This window comes from Xiphophorus hellerii, chromosome 3 (genome assembly GCF_003331165.1).
Source record: "Xiphophorus hellerii strain 12219 chromosome 3, Xiphophorus_hellerii-4.1, whole genome shotgun sequence".
Taxonomy (NCBI): domain Eukaryota; kingdom Metazoa; phylum Chordata; class Actinopteri; order Cyprinodontiformes; family Poeciliidae; genus Xiphophorus; species Xiphophorus hellerii.
This window is the reverse complement of record NC_045674.1, coordinates 3,400,968-3,424,311: the sequence shown is the minus strand read 5'-3', so window position 1 is coordinate 3,424,311 and position 23,344 is coordinate 3,400,968. Positions and strand designations below refer to the sequence as shown.

General features: G+C 36.7%; 1 protein-coding gene across 2 annotated transcripts; it reads right to left on the bottom strand.

Annotated features, from left to right (window-relative positions):
• Positions 1-61: 61 nt before the first annotated feature.
• On the bottom strand, positions 62-22,843 carry plekhf2 (pleckstrin homology domain containing, family F (with FYVE domain) member 2). Of its 2 annotated transcripts, none has more exons than XM_032558639.1 (2): positions 22,737-22,843; positions 62-4,279 (listed from the first exon to the last, which is right to left on the bottom strand). In XM_032558639.1, exon 2 carries the CDS (start codon positions 4,263-4,265, stop codon positions 3,531-3,533), a length of 735 nt encoding a protein of 244 aa, XP_032414530.1. In that variant the 5' UTR covers positions 4,266-4,279; positions 22,737-22,843; the 3' UTR covers positions 62-3,530. The 2 variants fall into 2 exon arrangements, with proteins under 2 accessions (XP_032414530.1, XP_032414531.1); XM_032558640.1 differs by having other exon boundaries at positions 62-4,276.
• Between the last annotated feature and the right edge of the window lie 501 nt (positions 22,844-23,344).

Below are 23,344 nucleotides of genomic sequence, written 5' to 3'. Positions count from 1 at the left end.
AACCTTTGGGAGTTTTGACATTTTTCAGCACTGAAAAAATAAAACAAATAGACTATGGAGCTGAAGAAAATCCTTGTTTAATGTTTATTAATACAACCTTCTCCGTTCTCTTGGTGGCCCCATCACAAGCTTTGTTTAAAATAAACCCTCCACAAAACAATAAAAATCAGGTTACTTGATCATTTGTGTACATGCGTCATTGTCATAATCAAAGCTGCAGCGTTTAAAACAAAAACAAACAAGAAAATGGAGAGAACGCATCATAAATGTAATCAGAAACCTTTAATACATAATCAGTAAGAGGAGAGATTTTAACCGTGTTGTAAATGTGCGCCATCAGGAAGCATTTAGACGATCCCCTGCTGGATTTCTATTCTGTTGCACAGTCAGTCAACTGTAAACTGGTAAATAACCTGTTTGTTTGCACTCAGGTAACCTAGTTACTCAGGTAATGGCTGGATGTGTGTGGGCGCTGCAGGGCAGCCAACGGATTTTTGCTCTGCTGTTTCATTTTGGAAGAATTTCTTTTCAACGCTGATGCTTCAGCATCAAATAAACGTTTAATTTTTAATCAAACCTGTTGGACTTTGGTTGATCAAGCTGGCCAAGTTAGGATAAAACCCCTTAAACCTCTGAGTGTTATGAATATAAACCAGTAAAATCCCGCAAATGCTGTCTGTAAATTGAGGATTAAATCATAAAGATTCCTACTTGGTGTGTTTTGTATGATAAGCATCTTTGAAAAAGCTCAAAGGAAGCAGAAAGAAAAAATAGCAGAGCACAGACAAATTCTGGTAATGATCAGGACTGCGCAACCTAAAACAAATCTGCACACATGTACAAAAATCATCAGGAACAAAAAAAAAAAAGAGTCTGACAGGATGTTTCAGGAGCGACCCGGAGCAGAGTCCATGTGTCGGCTATTTAAGTGCAATCCACAGCAAACCTGAGGCCCGACTCGGTGCTTCTGGGTTCAGCACATCAGCCACAGCAACTATAAAGCACAGCTAGTTAGTGATCAACACCTGCTCATTCCTCCAATCACAGGTGGCCATTTAATCGGAGCAACACAAAAATTGCATCGATAAGACAAAAATAAGAAAATCCCTTTTTTCCTTCTGTTGCCGTAAGCGGTGTGTTTAATGCCGACTCAGTATAGACAAACAAAAAAAAAAACAACACATAGTGCTCAGTTTAAAACAAAAAATAATCATCTGAATTTAAAGCAAATAAAACTTTATATTCCCCGAACTGTTTCTAATCATAACTCAAATGAGTTTCATTCCAACAGCAGGCAGAAGAAATAATGATGGAAACACTGAAGACAAAGACTAATTACAGTATAATTAATTCATCCTGACTCAGTTTAGCAAACAAAAATGTTCAAATATTACAAAACTCTATAGGAATTGATGTATTTATCAAGAAAGATGTGATACTGATGTGCAGCTTCGCTTCACGGCTGGCTGAAATGATTTTTAGTTAGGACGGATAAAGTGTTACTCAACCTGTGACACTTTCTGAGCTAATATCCTGCAGGTATAAAGATGTTTATGTCGTTTGTTTGCAATAAGCACTGCATCATCTTCAATACTATTATTTAGGAAGCAGCAAACACTGGTAAGAGTTTGATATTTTTGTTAATCTTGCATTTTAATGTTAATTTTTATTCTTTTTTTTGCAGAAATGCAGCAAGAAATCCTCTGACTCCTGCTTGCTTTTCAGCTTCAGCATCCATTTATTATAAAACATTCTCTTATTTTAAACTTCCTGTTAGAGGAATGAAACTCTCCAGAAGACTCTCTGAGAACTAATGACATGAACTCTTGTGCAGGCTGGGACAGGTAGTCCTGGTTCCACCCAGCCCTCTTTCACTTCCAGGTTTGGTCCCTGATCACATGACGGCGCCATGTGACTCTGGCCGCTCCTTGGAAAGTGCGACTGAGGGGAAGGAAGCGGAGTTCAGAGGATCGCTGTTTGTTTTCTGACTCATCTGACCTCAGATCAGCGGAGGGAGGAGAGACGGGCAGGAAGACGCAGCGATGATTTCCTGACTTTCATTCCGGAACGCCTCAGATCACAGAGGAATTGCATATGTAAGCAGGAAAAAACCCCTTCCTGATTATTGCAAGTACTACTAGTTTTCATTCATTAATTATAGTAAACAGACTACACAAACAGGGGGGGTTTATTCTCTTTAGAGCACTAAATTAAACATCTCAGGTCACTATTAGGTTTTTCTCACACTAAACAGAAATCAGACTAAATCTGTTCCATGCCTCTCTAATCAAAACACAAAAAGAAAAAGAAAATCCATCCAGGTGCAAAAGACACTTGAACGTTTGTTCCCGAAAAGCAATTTGCCAGCTAAGTAAAATCTGCAGCCATCGTCATGTTTTCCTTTTGTTTTCCACAGAACTCCACCCATGAGGTAATACTAGGTCCAAATTCCAGGAATTCCCAGGCGGGTGAGTTTCAGGAGGCTGATTGCAACTCTGAAAACATGCAACCAACAACGGTGGATACGGGAACCAACTGAAACCGCAAAGAAACAGGAAAATATTCAGGTCAAAATCCGATTTATGCAACATTTTACTGAGTTTTCTGTCTGGGAAACCTGAGGACTGTCTGCATAATTCTCTTGTCCATCCTCTGACTAACAAGGCACTGTGCCAGATCCTGACCAATCACAACACACTTCCTTTGATAATCTGCCTGGTGTTCAGGAGTTGACCCATCCTGGATGGGTGGGTTTTACCTTTTTGTTTTTTTTGCAGCTTTGTTTCATTTATGCATAAGCTCAGTTTGCTAGAAGGCACTACGTGAAGTACAGGCGGAGGCTACAGTTAGTTTTGGGGACCTTGGCTGATTTGTCAAAAGCAACTGCATTAGTTCAACTAGAAAATCTCTACATTTAGCGTGGCATCTACATTTCATCAGATAAAAAAACAGAAAAATCTATAATTATCTGAGGACAAATCTACAAAAAAAAAGTGTAGAGAAACTCCATAATCTGTTAGAAGAAAGGCCGACAGAGGCGTTAGGGGGGTAAGACTCTCCGTTTCCTGCTAATTATCGTCTTAGTTTAAGTTGTAGAAATGAAATAACAAGGAGCAACAGAAACTATTCAGGAGAAATTAAGTTGAGGGGACAGTGCAGGAGTAATATCTCGTTAGCACCTTTGTTTTGTAGTGAATTAGCCTAATTAGGAGGCATGAGAACAAGGTGAAGCTGTGATGAACAGTCTGACTTAATCCCAGAGTTCTGCTGGTCACCCAGTTACTTCCAGGTTTTCCTGATGATTTACTGTTTCAGGAACTTAATTTTTCCCGGAGGAAATTCATCATTTAGGTTCATAGAAAGGAATCCTGAAAAACAAAACAAAACAAAAAAAAAAATCCTCTTCTTGAATCGAGATTCGATCAAAGAAACAAGGAAAATAAGGAAATAATTAGGTGATATCTTGAGAGGAAGAGTATATTCTCCTCAGTGGCGAGACAAGATGAGTCCTGTGGAGGTTTGGGCGTTCCTCAGTCACTGCTGTCGTCATCGTCGTCATCGTCCGACAGGGTGTTGTTGAAGTTGGCGCCCGATCGGCTCATGGACTCCGATTGCCGCCCGAGGCTTCCTGACAGCATCCCGTAGCAATGCTCGCACACGCGCACCGGCTTGGACGACTGGCTGGGAAGCAGGAACTTCTTCTCTGAGCAAGGCCCACAAACCACGTAGCCGCACTTCCTGCAGTGGTGGCGCCGGCTGACGGGCGTGAACTTCACCTTCTTGCAGCGCATGCACACGGTGGCCTCGGAGTCAGGCACCCAGACGGCGGCGTGCTCGCCGGTCGGGGATTTGCCACTCTTCTGCAGCAGCTCTCTCACACATTTCCCGATGTGGTTCATCCATTCGGACTTCTCCGTGGCGGTAGCGGCGTAGACGGCGAAGGACTTGGTGGGGGTCTTGATTAGCCAGCCGTTCCGCAGCTCGCCGTCGTCAGGCACCGTGTCGATGGTGACGCCCTCTAGAGGGATGATGTGCTGCTTGTTGTATTTCTTTTTCTGGATAACAATGTTGCCGTAGACCAGGATATCGTTGAAGAGGAAGAACTGGCGGGCTTTAGGCTTCTTGCGGCAAAGTTTGGTGAGGACGCCCTCTCCGATTAGCACGCGACCGGGGATGGCGAGGGGCTGGCCCGCGGCGCCAAAGCAGCTCTCCACCAATCCGATCCGCTTAGAGTTGGCCTCGCTGTTAGCAAGCCGGTCCACCATCTTCACCTCGCCTGCTGGGGAAAGAAAACAAAGAAACAAATTAAATTTTCCAACCTTTACAATTATGTTGGTCTCTGTAGCTTCCTGTCTCTGTGATTAGGGAGACACAGGTCTCCCTAATCACAGAGACTCTGTTAAAAAGGAAGATGTTCAAAACAATGTTCTATATTTTGTGGAAAAACACATTTATCAAAATTTTATACAGGCTAAATTACTGACCAAATTTCCAAATTATCAAAGAGTCGTATCAAAACAGAGAGGAAGTTTGCTAGCATTAGCCTAGCCCAGCTCTTCAGTAATATTGCTGAAGAGCGGAAGGAAATATTATCAGCAGAAGGAAAATGTTAATTTACTGAGACTTTGTACGTGTAGTTATAACTATTTGGAAATAAGGTCTAACTGGCCACCGGTTTTATGGTGAACATCATAAGAGCTTTCTGAAACATCGTCTGGAGATTGATGGTGACACAGAACAGAACACAATCACACTAATTCAGATCACAATAAAATTTCATTTACATGTAAAAAGATTTCATTAACTTTTTTTAACAAAACCAAGTAGTTTTGTAAAGTGCTAAAAATTTTGTAATTTTTAAAATTTTTCTACTATTCTGTGGTACTGAAGCAATTGATCAGTTTTATAGAAATTTAAATCAGATTTACATTATGATTTACATGTATTTATTCTTGAAACTAATGTTTTATATCCTGAAACACTGGCATGCAGGTCTTTTTACATATTTGTTCTGTAGCAGCAACACATAAGCTGCATTCCACATTTTCTAAACAATGGTGAATCTTTGCTATTTAAAAACTCAACTAAACACACAGGGGGAAGCTCTAAGCATCCCAGTTGGCTCCATTTTTGCAGCTGTTCTGCTAATTTCTCTACCAGATTCTGAATGCAGATTCTGATTGCACAAACTGGATGCTGAAGAAAATCTTTTCAAAGTCAAGCAGATGGGAGAAATCTGTGCCTATTGCTGCGTCAAGTCAAAGCTGACCGCTCTCCAGTCAAAAGTACAAGATGAAAGATTCATTAATTATTATCTTAATTAATGAAAAAAATCCCAACATGACAAGGCATTCGTCAAAACTTTAAGACTGTATGAGTGGAGGAATCATGTAGCAAAGGTGTTTCCAAATCATGATGAAGTGACTTTGACATTAAATAACATTAACAGAAGAAAAACAAAAGGGTCAAATTACAAAATATGACTTTCTTTACTAAAGAATGCAATAACCTGTAAGATTATGTCAGAAGAAATAAACCTCTTACTTATTTCCACCTACTTAAAAAGATCTTTCATTTTTAATCAGGGGTGGGGGAGGTTGTGGTCTGATCTCCTCCATTTTCTTCCCCTGTAGAAAAATTAACGGAAGCTTTCTGCAGGCGGTAATTTTCTCTGACTCAAACAGCTCTGGTTTTTAACAACGTTACGCCATTTGCCGTGGATGTGATTTACATAAATACATGCACATATGGGAGCATTTTTCTCTAAATGCTTGCATATAAAAGCTGTGTGAGAGCTTACAGATTATTCGCTGATTTTCGGAGCAGGTCTGCCTTTGAATCGAGTTTGGAAATTAGTGCCAATTCTCTCACCATTCAGCAACTGCAGATACTTTTGGATCTGATCCACTTTGTCTTCACTGATAAAAAAGTTAACGTGATTAAAAAAAAACTACAACACTTAAATGATTCCTTAGATAATTTTTTACCACTTGCCTTCAGAAGAACCTGGATATAATTGTACTGAATTATGATTAGAATCAAATTGCTCAGTATGTAATCAGATTTAAATTTGAATACATGATGAGATTAAATTGAAATTAAGTGGATTAATTTGAACTCCATTTGGACATTACTGCATATAAATTTAACCTGTTTATAGTGTTTTGCTACATTTATTTTGATATGAGACGTGAATAAACTCAATTTAATGAAGTTAATTAACAACCAGACCACCTAATTCAACCTTTTGTTATTGCTAAGATATTTCATAAATACATATTTTCTTTCCTTATAAAAGATATGTTATGTATATTAAATGGTTGCTTCTGAAATGCCCAGTTTTTGAAACTTTTACAATAAAACTCAATGAAAAAACAAGAATAAAACACTGAAGTGTTGCATTTTCTGCTATGACCTAACTGGAAACTCAGCACAACTGCTGGATTCTTCTTCAATAAAGCACAATGGAGCATTGTCAAGGTCAAAGGTCAGCGGCAATAGTAATGAAAGGGTGATTGCTCTCCGTCTCTCCGGCAAGTCTGGAGGGTTGAGTGCAGACTGATAATGCCAGTAAACACAAGTATAAGATTCAGTTCTGGATAAGTTTAAAGATTTTCATTTATCTTTGCTATGGATATTTTTTTTTCTTTTCATGCATTTTGTTTCCAGCATTCTGCAGTAAAACTATCAATAAAGAGCAGCAGGACTTAAAGCCGTAGTCTGTTCAACCTCCTGTAGAACGGACAGATATTAGAGTCCAAAAAAAAGGTACAACCTTTAAAATATCAAAGACAACAAAAGCATCTGATTTGTACCCAAGAAGTCAACAACGGATAAAAGAAGAAGAAGAAGTCTCCAAATGCACTTTGCACTCCATGCTGAGGATCAATCGGCAGACAGAGACGGTTCAGAGCAGCAGGAGGACAGAGAGGGCGGTTTAGGTCCAACAGAGCTCAATGCTTCCCTCAGGACTCAGCAGGTCAAGAAGGAAAACTTAAATGCACAAAACAAAAAATCTGAATTAGATCAAATAGTTTCCAAGTCTCAGTGGGATTCAAAATAAGCAAATGTTTACAGACAGCTCTGAGCTGGGAACTTCAAAGGTTATTATAACTTAATAGGATTTAATTAACGGTGCTAAATTGAGTCAACTGGTCTAAATGAGGTCATTTCTAAGGTAAATGGTTTGAAAAACCAATTACATCTTTAATTTTTCAATTATCTCACTGCTATCAGTGTTTGACATTGTTATGTTAAGATGGAATAAAACAGTTGTTGACTGGTGAACTAATTTGAAAAAAAAAGCAAAACATATACATTTTGCTTCAATAAATAAATAAAATTTAAAAAATACATTTTTCAATTTATAATTACCGTACATGAACAAGTTTAATGGGCTTGACAAGCACTTGCAAAGCAATATTTACTATGTTAACATCTTAATAGCATTGAAATTAAATTGACTCTGACATTGGCTTTCTATGCAGCTTGAGCTCCTTACAATATGTTGGACTTCTATGAATTACTGAATGAAAACAGCAACAGCTTAAGAATATTGGTTTGGGGAGTTTTCACACCTGATAGTCCAGTAGATTTTCTTTGACTGGGGACCAAAATTGCAACATTTGTAAAATGTTCAGCTGGTGTGGTTCTCTTTCAACGCTGCACTGTATCAAACGTACCAAACCCTTTGAAAAATCCATTCCCCTCCTCACCTGTGGTGGCGCTGCACCAAGAACAACTGAAACAAACAACATGAAAACCTCTGAAGAAGATACTGAGCGGAACTTCCTTCTTCAGAAAATGTAAAAAAAATAGAGTTGCATCAGATTTTAACAATTGGTCAAAAGACCATTTCCAGACACAAGTGTTTGTTTTGGTTGCATTTAACCAGCATGCCTTGGGCTATAATCTGCTTTTGAAGCAGTCTCCACTTGGCGTTCAGTACGCATTCACACAGCACTGGAGTTCAATTCAAACGAAACAAGACATAAGGTTTTTAGGACTAGACTTTGCATTATTGGAAATGCAATTGCGCAGTAGTAATTAGTTTGTACAGTAGTACAAACTAAGTTTGATTAAAGCGGACTAAACAGGGTTGGTGTGAATGACAGCCAGTCGTCCTGATGCATGCACTGACTTTTGATTTCCACTTATTTGTTAAAAGCTGGGTCGGCTGCTCCTGAACAAACAACAAAACTGTAACACAAATTAATGTGCTGGTGTAAACGTATTCCTTCCCTGCCCTTTAAAAACCTCCAGAAGTAGAAACTATGCTAATTAGCCAGCAAATGCCAGAACAGCTTGGGCCGACTCCACAGTGATCTGCACACTAATAACCCAAAGTGAGCAAGTGATCTGCCTTAAAAGCCTTGGAGAGGACAGTGGTGCTGCTGACACATCAAGCCTGATAGCAAGGGCTGGCTGCCCAGCGCCGGGCAACCAGCTCCCAACCGCAGAGAGCAGAGGCCACAAAGAGCAGGAGCCTCCAGGGAGGAAGAGTGCCATAAATACAGAGTGGAGTCTCCCAAAGCAGTAATCAAAGCAAGGCAGAGGAGAGTAAAAGGTGGAAGATAATACATCAGGAAAAATAAAGCTTTTTGTGCTGAGTAGTGATGATGACAGAGAAGACACACAAGATTAGTTTAAAAAAACTAAAAAAACTGAAATGTAAAGGACAGGACACATAAATATTGGATGGGGCAGTCTTATGTAAATGTGCAATTTGCAGTTTGACAAAATAAATTTTTTTCTACTGTTCATATTGTTTAAAATTATTATTTAAACAAAGGATTTGAGAAAAACAAACAAGTTTTCTCAGGTTGTCTTCAACTTTCTCATATAATTTAAGCAATAATCAAAACTAAAAATAAAGAAAAAACTAAAATCAGTATGTTACAATTTAGGCTACATTAATATACTGAAATTTGATTTGCTGTGCTTGTTTTACAACCAGATTTACTTCAACTGGTTTTTTCTGATGCAAAATTATGACACCAATGACGTAAAAGTCGGATTAAAAAAGGGTCAAAATTGGGCCGATCAAACTGCCATAAAAAAGTTGGACACGGTTCGCTTTCGGTGAAGAAAGAAAAACTAATTTGAGTCACTTTTTGGTTCCTTTTCATTTCAGTAAATAGAACAGTATCTATGCAATTATTTTTACTCAAAAGCCAACTGCTGTGGAGTCAAATCTGCTTTTACTTATTTTAATAACCGTGCTAAGCAAAACGAGACTTTTCAAAGAAAACAGCTGTTAATGTTAAAAATAAACCAAATTTTCAGTTTTCTTCTCAAATAAAAAAACAACACAAAATTCTAATGAAGTGCTTTTCTTTTAATGAGACAAACATTTCAGTCACATTTTAAGTTTTGGATCTACAATGTTTTAAATACATACCTGTAAAAAATATACTTTATTGATGTTTAGTTAATTAAAAATTATTTAAAACAGTGACAGAAAAAACACATTGTTTTCAATTTATCTTCAAAAATCTTGTTTTACTTTGATACAATCCATGTATACAACGTGGCAGCTTTACTTTATAACCTACAGTAGTTTAAAGATGAAGGATTTGTTGGCTTTGGGAGAATGATTATATTAGTGAGGATTAAATATGTTGACATAGTTTATAATAACATGTAATTGTACTTAACACATGTTCAAATGCTTCCCAAACATTTCTACTCTAAACTAAGTTTAACAGCTTTAATGATTTAACGCACTATACTGATAAGAATCCCCTCAATGAGTGTCAAAGTGGTGGACACAGGAGATAACCTTCACAGCCACGAGCAATTATTTATTTGCATTACGTTGGGACTTGGTGTCGGTTTCCTGCCTTTGAGCCAGCTGGAGAGAGGAGGCAGGCTTGGATGTACCAACACCGCCGTCTGTAAAGCTACAAGTTACCAGCTGCTGCATCATTTGAGAACATAAATACATTGATTATCCATCGGTGGCCAACTGGACAGATAGATGTAGCTCATACTCTGGTAGACTGGAGCAAAACAGCACTGAAACTCAAGCTGTTCATTTTATAATCGTTTAGATTTCATTTTTGAAATGCTTACTGAGCAGGTGCACATTATTTAACTCAATATTTCAGATTTAGACATCCCTTGTTATTAATTTCAGCTAATATTTTCACAGAACCTCAACAGTTTTCAGGAAACTAAGTTTAAACAGTGCAAAACTAGAGCACAATTATTTTCCGATCTGGGTTTTTGGTGGTTTAACTGTGGGACAAATTCATTTCTATTTTTATTTTTGTGGTAATTGGTTACAAAAGCAGAATAGGTTTTGTAATTAATTTATCAAGAGCACTGTTCTCTCTCTCTCTCTGTTTCCAAAATAATGCATCAATCCCAGAGGAAAATTAATGTTGTAACTCCTATCATACAATTTTTGTTAAAGAGTTGTTGTAGATGCTAATGGCTGTCGGCAAGACAGATCATCTGTAGCAGCCTGTATTACTGTCGTTCTAATTAAGCCTCTGACTGAGGTCTTTAGTGAACAGGATGTTCAGGTTGTCTGTAATTTTTGTGATTTCATAAAAAAAATCATTCTTTGCACAATAAGATCCAGATGTTCCAGAGGTTTGTGATAGAAACAAACAGTGTATAATTTATTTTTTAATTATAGGTTTTTCTGACAGTAGTGTCCTTTATTTGCATCATATCAGACAGGAAATCGGTAGACAGAGAAGGAGGAAGACATGCAGAAAAGGTAACAGATTTGAAAATCCAAAATAACAGACTAGATAATGGACTGCAAGGAGTTTAAAGTTAGCAAATTTGTCCCATCCGGTCTGATGACAGAGCTGACATTACTAAACACAACCAGGGAAGATAATAGCTACTTTACAATTTTTTCAGAACATGTAAATAAAAAAATAAAACTTAATGACCCATAACATCATTGTTCATAATTACTACATTGCCTGTGGTTCCTTATTCTGTTGAGAATTCTCATTAGGAAAGTTGAAGGGAGACTCAGTTACTCTCTTCTTCCTATTTAACGCATCTATAAATACAGTCTCTGCAGACCTTTGGCTTGTTATGAGGACAACTCATTGTAGCAAAGGAAACACACTAATTGTACTTTCATGTAAATGGTTTTCTTTCAGCAACATGGTGGGGAGGAGAACAGATGATAAAACTACTTCTCTCTGCTGAGAATTCATTGAAGATTCAAATTTGCTTGTACAAGGAGTTTGTTCAACTCACTGCACACAGTAAGATGAACACAATACTCCAAAGACAGAGCAACAATCATTAAGTTTTACACAAAGAATGACGTGAAACAAAATTACAATGAATGCTTGTAAAAAAAAAAAGGCAGGGGGAATGTGTAGCTTAGCCTTTAGATCCCCCTTCAAGGGGATTAAAACGTTTTTTTCCTGTCTCGTGCTGCGTTGACAAACCCCACCAAATTTACCCCACCAAAAATCTAAACACATCAATGATGTTTTTATATATATCCATAGATGCATTTCCCTGATTTAAGTGCGGACAGAGCTTGTTGCAGAGGTCGTTAGCCAACTTGGTCTGACTCATTTTAGGGTTAAGAGGGAGAAAACAAAACTTAACTATTCTGTATTTTGCACAAACCTTTAGAGAAGTGGAAATTATGTGCGACTAATAGTAAAAACAAGGGAAGCACCTAACATTTTAGACATATTTGTTGGGAAAACAAAGGATCCATTTGTAATATCATCAAATATAGTTAAGGTTTATCAAATCCCAAACTTTGCCTTGAAGAATCTGTAATTGGCGTACCGCAGTTGAGTCCAGCTTGACCCCTTCTTACATATAAATGAATTTTAACAAACCTACTTTCAGTACAGAAATATTCACTCAGGTTCGATCATTAAAGTATTGTAGATGTTGAACTGGGTGGGTTCAAATGGAGTCCTACCTCAATAAAAACTGCAACGTAGTTACTTCAGATTCAGATTTATTCAAGTCCCAAATGGGCAATTAATGTTACAGCAAGTATATAAAAACAACAAAGTGTGCCAAAAAGACATCAAATATAAATCCATACATGATAGGAGTACATCAATGTATGTGAGTAATAAATGGTACAAATAACAACACAAGTCAACAAGCAGTCAGGTACGAGGTACGAGTCTCCCTTACCATTAAAAAGAGAAATTGCTATAGGAACAAAGGAGTGCTAAGGAGTGTACCTGTTACTTTTCATACAGAGAAGTCTGAGCCGGACGCCTGAAGGCAGAAACTGGAACTCAGCTTGTAAAGGATGAGAGCTGTCAGCAAAAATGGCACTAGCTTTCCTGATGATCTGTAAGTGTTCATTGTTCAACTCCTAAGATCTTATTATGTATATGTATTATTCTGCTAAGTGCATTTTTTGACCCAATACTAAGAATTCCAAATCAACAGAGAGAAAAGATAAGAACAGATTCAATTTATGATCTATAAAACAAGATAAATGTTGACTTATCAACCTGAAACTACGTGTTTTCTTAGAAAAAGCACTCTTTGCTGGCCCTTTTTTGCAGATACTCTGAGTGCCAAGTAAATTTTAACTTATTATCCACAATAGTCCCTTTAATGTAGCACCCACATGAAATTTTGTCAGGCATACTTTAGACCGTAGTATCTGTCACCTGCTATAAATAACCATGCAGTACGTCAGTACAAAGTAATGTTGTACAGGCAATCTTCAGGAAAATTTACCCAACATTTGCAGAGCAATATTATCCGCGTCGGGTCATAAGATCTATAGTTTTCAATAAAAGTCAAGTTTCAGCAGCAACAACTGGGAGCAGAATAGGTGTAGAACTACATGCTGGAATATTATGCTCATAAAATTGCTCCTCCATAGATTAAATTTCATCTACTGGAATTGATTTAAACTTTTATGAGTCTGAAATAAAATCTCATAAACGTACCACAGGGGGAATACCACAGCTCTATTTTAACAGGAAAAACCTTGACATGGTAAAGTCAAGAGAGGCACTTCAATCAGGCAGCTCTTTAGGAAAATTGGTTTGACAAATAATACATCTGAGAGGTTTGCAAAAGTATAGCTAAACCATCCATCTTTGGAAAATGTAAATCGATAATGTCACGTCAAGGACTCTTCTTGATAACCTGAACTTAAACCTACAGTGTTACCCAACTGGGAGAAAAAGGGAGGCAATGAGTCACACAGAGTGAGAGATCATGGGAAATCACGTTTACGTCCGTCGGCGTCATGATTTTAAATGACTTATTGTGTGAACAAGTATTTTCACGTGCGATTTTAATTGCATTTCTTACTTAATGGAAACACCGCAATTGTTTTCAACATTAGCAGAATATCATTTGTAGCAGAAACAAAGCTATTGTCATCTACAGCTTTTAAATGAGCTGCTAGCTACTTTGGTATTAAACTCTAAACTCATAATAAAGATAAGCAAAACATTGGAGAATAAGTACTATTTTATTCTTCAAAATGGAATTCCCATTCCTGTAGCTATTCTGACTATTCAGACGAGGATACACAGTGTTTGTAGAGGATCGTCTCCTTCAGGACAGCGTTATTAGCCAGTCTGACCTGAACATGGAGCCCTCCTGCTCTGTCAACAACATCCCGTCATGTCTATAAAAAGGATTACACAAGCACAGGGCAGAGTGGGAATGAACCCAGGATAAAAGGATTTGAAGCTAATCTACTGCAAGAGTTGATGCTGTGAAAACAAGAGGCGCTGCAGCTGCCAGGAAACTATCCTAGAAAGTACGTCTGACAGGTTAAGGTGCATTCAAGCCTGTCGCAATAAGCAATAAAACAATTAGTCACAGAATAAATTAACATGTGAGCTTTTTGTGAGCTTGATAATCACAAAAGTCCTAACTTGCAATATTATGTCATCATACTACTTGCATAAGGTCTCAAAATAACAATATTATCATTTATCGTAATAATTTCTGGGACAAGTTGTTGTCCACCACGGCCTGTAGGCCTAAGTGCATCTACAACACATTACAAGAAGCACTTTTTGTGCAAGTTTCTGTTTTTATTCTTTTTTTTTTTACAAGACTTAATTTTGATCAAACAAACTAAGCATTTATAGATTCTAGTCAATATGTAACACAATAAATTACGCTGTGCCAGCTATAATAAATTCTGCAGCATATTTATTCGTCTAGCAATATCAGCTCTTCATCTCAAAATATCCATTAATATATTTTCTATAAGCAGAGTGGTCTGCAGACTGATTTCTATTTCTTAAAATTGGGCCATTGTTGGAGCAAACAATAAATTGACAAAAATTAAGCCTTTCTAGTAGCATAGTGGGTTTTCTAGTAGCATGAAAGGGTAGATTTTCAGCATTGAGGAAGCATTTCATCTCATGAAAAGTTAAATTTAGTTCTGACAAGCTATTTGGAAACTGTAGCAGGAAAACTTCAAATTGAAGAGCAAACTAAATCTTACACACAGGAACAGGAAAATGTCACATTTTCCCCTTGTATTTATGCAAACCTAAGAACCATTACCATTCTTTTTCTTTCCACTATTACAGGAGGGGAAATGTTAAAATCAGGTCAAAACCACTGCGTCCGATCACGTGCTGTTACCTCAAACAGCTCAAAGTGAAAGAATAAAAATCCAAAGTCTCAAGCACATATGAGGAAAACAACATATTTAAAGACCACACTGCACATAATTAGTAGTTCAGAGAAGGAATCAAAAAAACCACTGGTCTCTAAATAAAAAGAAAAAGTCATCTTCAGTCATCTTCAGGATATCCTCCTCTAACCAGCATCCTAAATCTAACTCTTTCACTTTAAGATCAGCCACTCTCTGACTTTCATCAGACATGATAAAACACGCAAGGTAAAAGTCAAAGTTGTGAAACATTGCATCAGAAAGAAAATATCGGCAAATTTTCACCGATGAGCAATAACTTGCTTAAGGTGATGTTAGATTTACATTTTATACTTAATCTTCAATAATTTATTTAACAATCTGCCTTACTGAAAAAATTATTACCCAACTATTCATCTTACTTTTCTTTTATTACCAGGTAAACTGGGACTTGTTTCTTGTTTAATACTTAAAAATTACAGCTTAGTGGCCAGATCAGATCATCATCTAAGAAAATTATAACACTTTAACTTTTAAGTTGTCAACAATAGTCGGATTAGGTACTCTGAGGAAACTGCAATCGGACAGCAAACCGTTGAAAATCTGTCTGATGTCTTTATAGTTGGCAGAAAATCAGGTTTTTACCAACAACTCCTGCAGGTTGAGGCAGATTTAAAACAAGGCGAGGAGTTTAAGAAACCAATTAGCTAAGAGCATGTGTAAACGTGTCAATAATGCTTACATGATGAGTAGGTGGATATCAGCAAACTGTTAGATGCTACTATGTCCACTTTAACACATTTTCCAAATGAAGTGCATCATAAATTATTAAAGTGTATTTTATAAATTCTGATCACAGGTCCAGCTTCAACTCATACTAAAAGTCAATTAAATGTAATAACTCATAACATCTGAGTATCTTCAAAGTTGTGGAAGCTGTGAGCAGGAAGAACCTCCAGTAGCAGTCAGTTTTCAGAATCTGAAGAGGCCTCTGACTGAACACTGTTGCTGTATGACATGCTAACACCTTAACATCTGAGCAGCAGAGATGATATTCCACAGTAACATGTCCTGGGTGAAACCATCATTTGTTGCTAATCCACCTCATTTGCTTTTGCCACTCCTCTTTAAACTTCCTCCTTTTCTCTCTGCTATTTGTCTCCTTTTTATCCTCTGGAATTTGGAGTCATAGTTCAGATGTTATTTAAGCTTCTGAGATGCTAATCGGGTGTGAGAAAAATAATAAATAAATACCTTGTTGCCGTGGTTATGCAACAAGTAGCGTGTCTTTCTGCTATTTTTAATCTCTAGTCCACAGATCATATAAACCAGCCACTTCCAGGACAGTTGTCTTCTCCATAAATGGAAGTTAAATAATTAGCAGCACATATGTTTAAAATATGATCTACTTAAATTCAGAAATACCTAACATACAGTGGAACAATGTTTTTTTTTTTCCTACCTTGCTGCCAGGGTGGTCAGACATCTTTACTTTTATAATTTCATTCTTTCCCAAACAACATGATGCAAAACCCTTGAAAAAACAGATGACAAAATTGCAGCTCATGGGATTAGATACTTATATATAAACTATTAGAATAAAGGAGAGCCATAAACACTGTTAAAAAACAGAGAGAGAGAGAGAGAGAGATGTTATTCAGCAAACAACATTTCAAGTTAATTTCTGTTCCAGAATAGTTTTTCCCAAAAATTCTTTCTTGCTCAAAATTACATTTGAACTTTTAATACTTTTTCATTCATATTATCTCAAGTATAACAAATTAATCATTTGACATACCTACAACGAACTTGAACCATTTATCCTTAAAAAGGGAATCCAACTGAAATAAATTCAGCTGCCTCAAGAAAAACTCTAATTACTTTCAGGTTTTTTTTATTGCAGCTACAAAACAGTCCAACAGCAGTTTTTAAATGCATTAAAACCAATAGGGCCCATTTTACCTGATGTGCAGAGTTGAAACTAGACAAGTAAAAGCAAAAAGAATAAATCATAGTCTATTTTTGACAGCAGCACTGTCTATTTTTGACAGTGCTGCTGTCTATTTGTGCTAATAATCTAATGTTAGTAGATTATTCAGATCTACTAACATTCGATATAATTTATTCTTCACACTTTCTTAAAAGAAAATAAATCAATACAATTTTAAATGTTCTTTGCCTGTTTGGATCATGACAAATATAAATCTGTTTTATCAGTTATAGGTTATTAGTTCACTGTTTTGTGCCCTAAACTCAAATGCACAAAATTCAGAACTTGTACAAAGAACAAACTTGTTAAACATAAAGTAATGTTTCACTCACAGCATACTACACATTTAGAAAGTTAGATTTTTTTAATTGCATTAAATATTTAACCTCAGCAAATGCTTATCAAAGAAAATTAAACCTACATGATGAAACAAAAGATGATGATGAAATATTACAGGAAACTTTCATCGTTCACTAGCAAGTAGAATTAGCTTCATCTTATGCAAATGTTAGTTTCTGATGGATTTTTTTATGCCACAGACGAATACATTTTCACTTTTTTCAGACAAAGACTCATTTCCTGAAGTAGAAATTTTTAGTTACAGGAAATTTGTTTCTCAGCTGAGTACAAAGCTTACAAAGCAACTGTAACTTGCTGCCGTTTACTTAAATAAATCAGAACTTAAATCAAACTTGAAGACAGAGTATTTCCTGTGGTAAAACTCTCATATCTCAAATTATCTTTCTCATAACTTTACCAGTAGTAAAGTCAATAGTAATTTTAGCAAGTATGGATGCTTATTTGTTTTGACCTTATTGTGCATTTTTAAAATACATTGGACTCCTGATATTCGGAACCACAGCCACCCATTAAAGCTTAAATCTGCAAATACTTGAGACCTTCTAAAAAATAAAGGTTACACCTGCCTATTTTGATAGTTTAAACACTAAATATACCATAATATGTAATAATAAGAATAGTGTAAACCATCTTAGCGGTAAAACAAAAGCTAATATCTATAATCTTCCTTTTCTCCGCTTTAGGGAGGTACAGGCAATCATGGTTACTGTAATTAAAAGTATAGAAAGAACAGTTTATGGGTGTCAATTATACTCATCCTATCCATGAAGTAATCAGTTTGTTTACTTGTGACAAGCAGGAAGTGACACGGTCCGTTTATGGACATACGTAATCTGCATCTATTTATAAACCAAGACATGTTGGATTATCTTCCAAGGGGTTGGATTACCCAGGAAAGCAGAAGAGTTTCTGTTCTGGTAAGGTGAACAGAAAAAAGTACACAAATAAAAAAAACATGGCAGATGGGAATGTTGACTCGTCTAACAGTTTAGTTTGCTTCAACCTGTCAGGTCTGGCAGAACTAGTTAAACCAGTAAAGGATGTAAAGATCAGGGTGACTTGCCAGCAGTAAACTCAATGTCTATTCATAGTGTTTTTCTAGAAAATAAATGTCTATTCAACATATAAAGTGGATTTTTAATAAGTTTGTAACTTGTTAGTGACTGAGCTGGCCCTGGGGAGAAACTGCAAAGAGTAAGTCTCTCAGGAATCAGTCTGAGAGTAATTTCCCGCCGAGGCATTTGCTTTCAGTAGATTAAGGAAGTACATAGTGACAATACCCAAAGACACATGACTCTTCAGAAACTTGCCATTTCCTAAGCATGTGTAAAAGCAGAATTGGTCACAAAGCAGAGGATGGGGTTTTCATTCTTTAACTTAAGATTAAAAGTTGTTGCTTCATTTTTACAGCTCATCTTTAATGCATCACTTTAGCTTTAGAAAAAATATACTTATTTTAAATTAAAGAGATGTAAAATTGTCATGATTACTAAGAACATTTCAGTTATATAAATAACTCAGCCCAAGATCCTGGCATTCAAATAAAAGTAGTCAGTTTTACAAAAAACTATTGTCCCTGAACTCGTTACTTAACACAGAAGAACTTCTCCTCAGATGACCAGCTTACACTAAAGCAGGTCACAGTTATTTCCTGTATATGACTTGATACATGTAAATTTAACATTTCTAAAAATACAGTTTTCATACTAGTTCATTTAGGCCCAGTCCAAACAACCACAAATAACTTCAGTATCACTTATCTGAGTGCAAAATGCTTTTTGGGTGACAGAAACTGAGACTTTTAAAAGTGCTTCTCTAAAAAGCTGCCTCGTTTCTGCATACTTCATGTAAAGAACATGTGTAGCAAACCACTATTTTTAAATTTTCTTTATGCCAGTCAAAATTTATTGTACGTCCAAATTGTTCTCACTACTAAAAGAAACCGATAGATAATGTAAAAACTTTAAGCGAATCCCCAACATCTTCAGAATGCTCAGTCCTCGTTTGACCTGGCTTGGCTGTTTTAACATCTGTCGGGATTTCTGGGATCTGTAACCGACTCAGTATTTTAAACAGCATGGGGGAGGGGATTCTCTGTTTTAAAGATATCCACAGTAATGCAGCTGAGGCTTTATGCAAAACAATGCAGTGTTTGAGTCTTCCCCTATTACTACAGGAGAAAAAATAGCTAGAATTATGTAATCATCAACCAAATCTAATATAAGAACTGAAACCACGGCACCTCTGATCACATTTTGTCTTAATGCTAAATGGAAACAACACGAAAGTTTATTATTTTATAGGCTATGTTAAAATTAAACTATCTATCTATCTATCTATCTATCTATCTATCTATCTATCTATCTATAAACGTTTAGATAGATAGACAGACAGACAGACAGATAGATAGAACTACAAATAATAGCTACAAACAACAAATACTAACAGAGTCTTAAGGACCACAACCACCTGATAAAACATTTAACTATATATTTTAATAGTTCAAACACCACATATTCGTCAGTGTGCATTAATACGTACAGTGAAAACGTCTAAGCACAGAAGCTAACATTCACAGTCTTCCTTATCGCCGATCTCCCAAAATTAAGGATTTATCAGTGCATCCTTAGTTACACTTCTAAATTAGTTTCTACTTTTAGTGGAGCTGAATTCATGGTGTCTAATAAATACTGAGAAACCAGATTTTCAAAGTCAGAAATACAAAAAGAATGAACTACCAATTCGAGCTTTGAAAGCAAAGATGCTGCTGAGTAGGGATGCACCAGTCTTAAAATTTAGGCTGATCGTAATGTTGCTGTTATGATAGACATTAGCTACATTATATATATTTTATTATCCTTTTGACACCTTGAAGAAAAAGAAAACACATCGCTGACTTCACCACTCCTTCCCTGCGTTAGCTAAACTCCCCACAATCCCGCGCTACATTAGATACATCATTGTCACATGACCAAACAAATACCACTTCCCCTCCAGATACGAACATTAACAAAATGGAAATAAATACGGGTTGTTAATAATCGGCCCAGTTTTATTTATCCGACGATACAATTTCTTTCAAAAATTACTCATATCGGCGGGCACTGGTTTTAGTCCTGATATATTGTGCATCCCTAATGCAGAACATTAACAACTTAGCTAAATTTGCCACGACAAACTTATTATTAGCACTTCTAACAGTCTGTATCTCTCTAAACCTGTGGAACAGACAGCACTGTACAACACTGCAGAAAATAGAGAGAATTCCTATTATTGATAGCTTGTGTCAGCAAATCCCACTCTAACTCGCAGCTGGAATGCTCTAAAGCTAAGGATGTAGTTCCCACATCTGAACTTTGTCTTCCAGGAGGAACTTATTACCTACAAAAAGGTCAAATACCAACTATGTGCCTTTTTGTCAGAGTTTGTGACCGCAGCATAACGGTTTAGACACACTCAGCCTAACAGAAATCCCCTGCACAAGTAATGATTATAATGTTGAGGTTGGAGAGACCTGCCTAACCCCCACAGATTTCTAATACCTGTGGAACATTAGATACAGGCATCTCACATTTTAAGTACAAGATATTATCTCACAAACCATTTCCTGAGCAAATTTCCCCCACCTGAGGTTTTCAGCTCAAGTAACAAGATTACTAAATATTATACTTGAAGTTCAACTTCCTACCCGGATCCACTACAACTCTGTCCATGCCAGGCTGCCACCAAAAAGCCTGACATACAGAAAGTCTCCATTATAATATGAGACAAAGCTCCATGATCACTTGATGAATCTCCCCCCTGATCTTTGCCCTTTCTTCACTCCTTATACGGCAGTCAGTCAACTCTTCATGGCTGACTTCGCTCTGCAAACAGGAATAAAACTTCACACCAGACACAGCATGTGAGAATTTTTTTTCAACTTCAGCTTCAACTTAAGCCAGTAGTTTTTATTGGCTGAAGTATAGTACTAATACTCTAATAACGGTAAGATAAAGGGGGTATATCTGATTTTCTGCTTGAGTGTATTCCACAGTTTAACATTCAGATACTGAGTTGATATCAATTCGTAAGAAAAAAGATAAAATTTTGATTTCCTGAAACCAGCAGAACAACATACCGCTAATTTAAATTAACCACTAGCTGCTTTTGCAATGTTTCTAAGGTTAATTTGTGAGTCAGCAGAGGCTAAAACAGCAGGTGAAATTTATTTTCATAGTTTTGGAAAGCGATGAATAACAAATCAAATCACTATTGCCATCTTAACATAAATTGTGCAATATTGCAGTAATACCCTTCTTTAGGACACCAGTCTCATAAACTTAGTGTGATAATGTCTCTAAACTGCACACAGTAACTGTATTTAAATATATTTATGAAATGTATTCACATGTATTCATATTCTCATTGAACAAACAGTGGAGTAAATAGTAAGACAACAATATGGACAGTTTGCATTTTCTTTAAACATCATTAATTGGAATTTAAACTAACAACGATAAATCAAAATTTGTAACAATAAATATATTACAATAAACAAAATGATCAGTAAGAAATGAGTAAGAATGATTCATAGTTTCACATCAGAGTCTACAAAAACCCTAAAAACGTGTACAGACCTACAACTAAAAAAGAAAAAGTCGCTTTTTGGAATAGCTAGAAGTTTGAATGCTTTCTACAAAGTTGCTAAGTAGTACAGTATTAAAGAGTAATGAAGTAAACATGTTTTAATCATAAACTATAAAGCCATCATAATATTCAACAGCATTAGTTTCCTTTTACCATGCAAGACTACTTTGAGTGTAACACTCACACCTTTCAAAGCGGGAGGTGAAATGTACCATTTATAAGCTGCTTTTTAAATATGATGAGTTTAAAAAGAAGAAGAAAATAAAAGAGCGCCTTGTTTGGAAATTTCCAAAACTGTAATCCGAAAGTTATTTCTTAGATGGAATTAGAAAATCTTGTCTTAAACTAAAAGCCACATTGCTGTAAATAGCTAATGATCTCATTACTACTGATTACATATGAATGAACTTTGACTCTCCCTGCACCAACTCCAGCATTTTAAAGAACGGATAATAGTAATGGAGAATGTAGAGCAGTGCAATCCTTCTCCACTCCCAAACTGACTCAGAAGAAGTGAAGACATGATAAAGTTCCCTTTTTGTGGTAGCAAAAAGTTTCACATAACCTCTAAACTTTGTAAGAATGATACTGGATTTTTGACTGATTTACCGGCTGACCTTACAGATTACTGAAGTAGGCCGGAGACATTTCCAAAGATTTTCCTGCTATGGAAAGCATTTATCAATAAAATCTCAAGATATATTTTATTACATTCGGAAAGGTCTTTGGCCTGAGGAGAGTTTCTATTCAGCTCTGCCCTTGAATGAGCGAGTAATAGTAATCTCTGGACCCACCAGCTCACCACAAGAAGTTATCACGACTTCCCACGACACAACCCTCAGTTTAAGTTACTTTCCAAGCCACAAAGTTGGGTAAAGCGGTGTCAGTTGTCAGCATTAGCAGGCTAGCTCAGATGTTAGCTTCCGAACGCCTCGGATATTTCGCTTTTTAACCGAGGCAAACTTTTTCTTTTCGTATGGTTCGACCACAAAAAAGAAACTGGTTTCATAACCCCCTGAATATTTCTTTGAAACCACGAAGCGGATTTTTAGAGACATGAATGGTGGGGGGAAAGTAGCCCAAAACCCACAGAACGAGCATTGGCCAATCAGTAAAGTGTCAACAGAGACAACTTTTACGCCAAAAATAAGTACATACCCGACGGTAGCTCCTGGGGTGTGGTAACTTTTGCGGTGACTCGATGTTTAGCTGTACTCCAGGCAATATCCGTAAAGGAGCGCGTCTCCCTGAAAAAGTGCCCACCGTGTCCGCAGACACCGACAGCAGCTGGAAACTCTGCGCTCAAGATAAAACAACAACATGGCAGCGCCGCGCCGCGTTCACGGCCCACCGGACTGGTGGGAAATGCGAATAACACCTGTGATAACAATGTGCTGGAACTGCACCTCACTGACCCCAGTTGGGATTTACATACTTTGTTTTACTATTTAAAATGGCTCTAAATAGTAAAACAAACAAACAAAAATCTTTTAAAGGGGGAAATTGGTGTGAACTTCCTTATAATTATGTAATGAAGTTTAACCAAACTCTCAGATTACATGTGTTACATTATAATTACATTATAGGAAAGATATGCTGTTAAATTGCTGTTAAATATTGCTGTTAAATATTGCTCAGTATTTTTCCTTAATGTTGTAATACAAACATCCTTTGTTTCAGGGCCTTTGCGTATGGTATAACAGCAGCACTATGGCTCAAAGGAAAGCTCTCCAAAGGGTTGTGAATACAGCCCAAAAAATCATTGG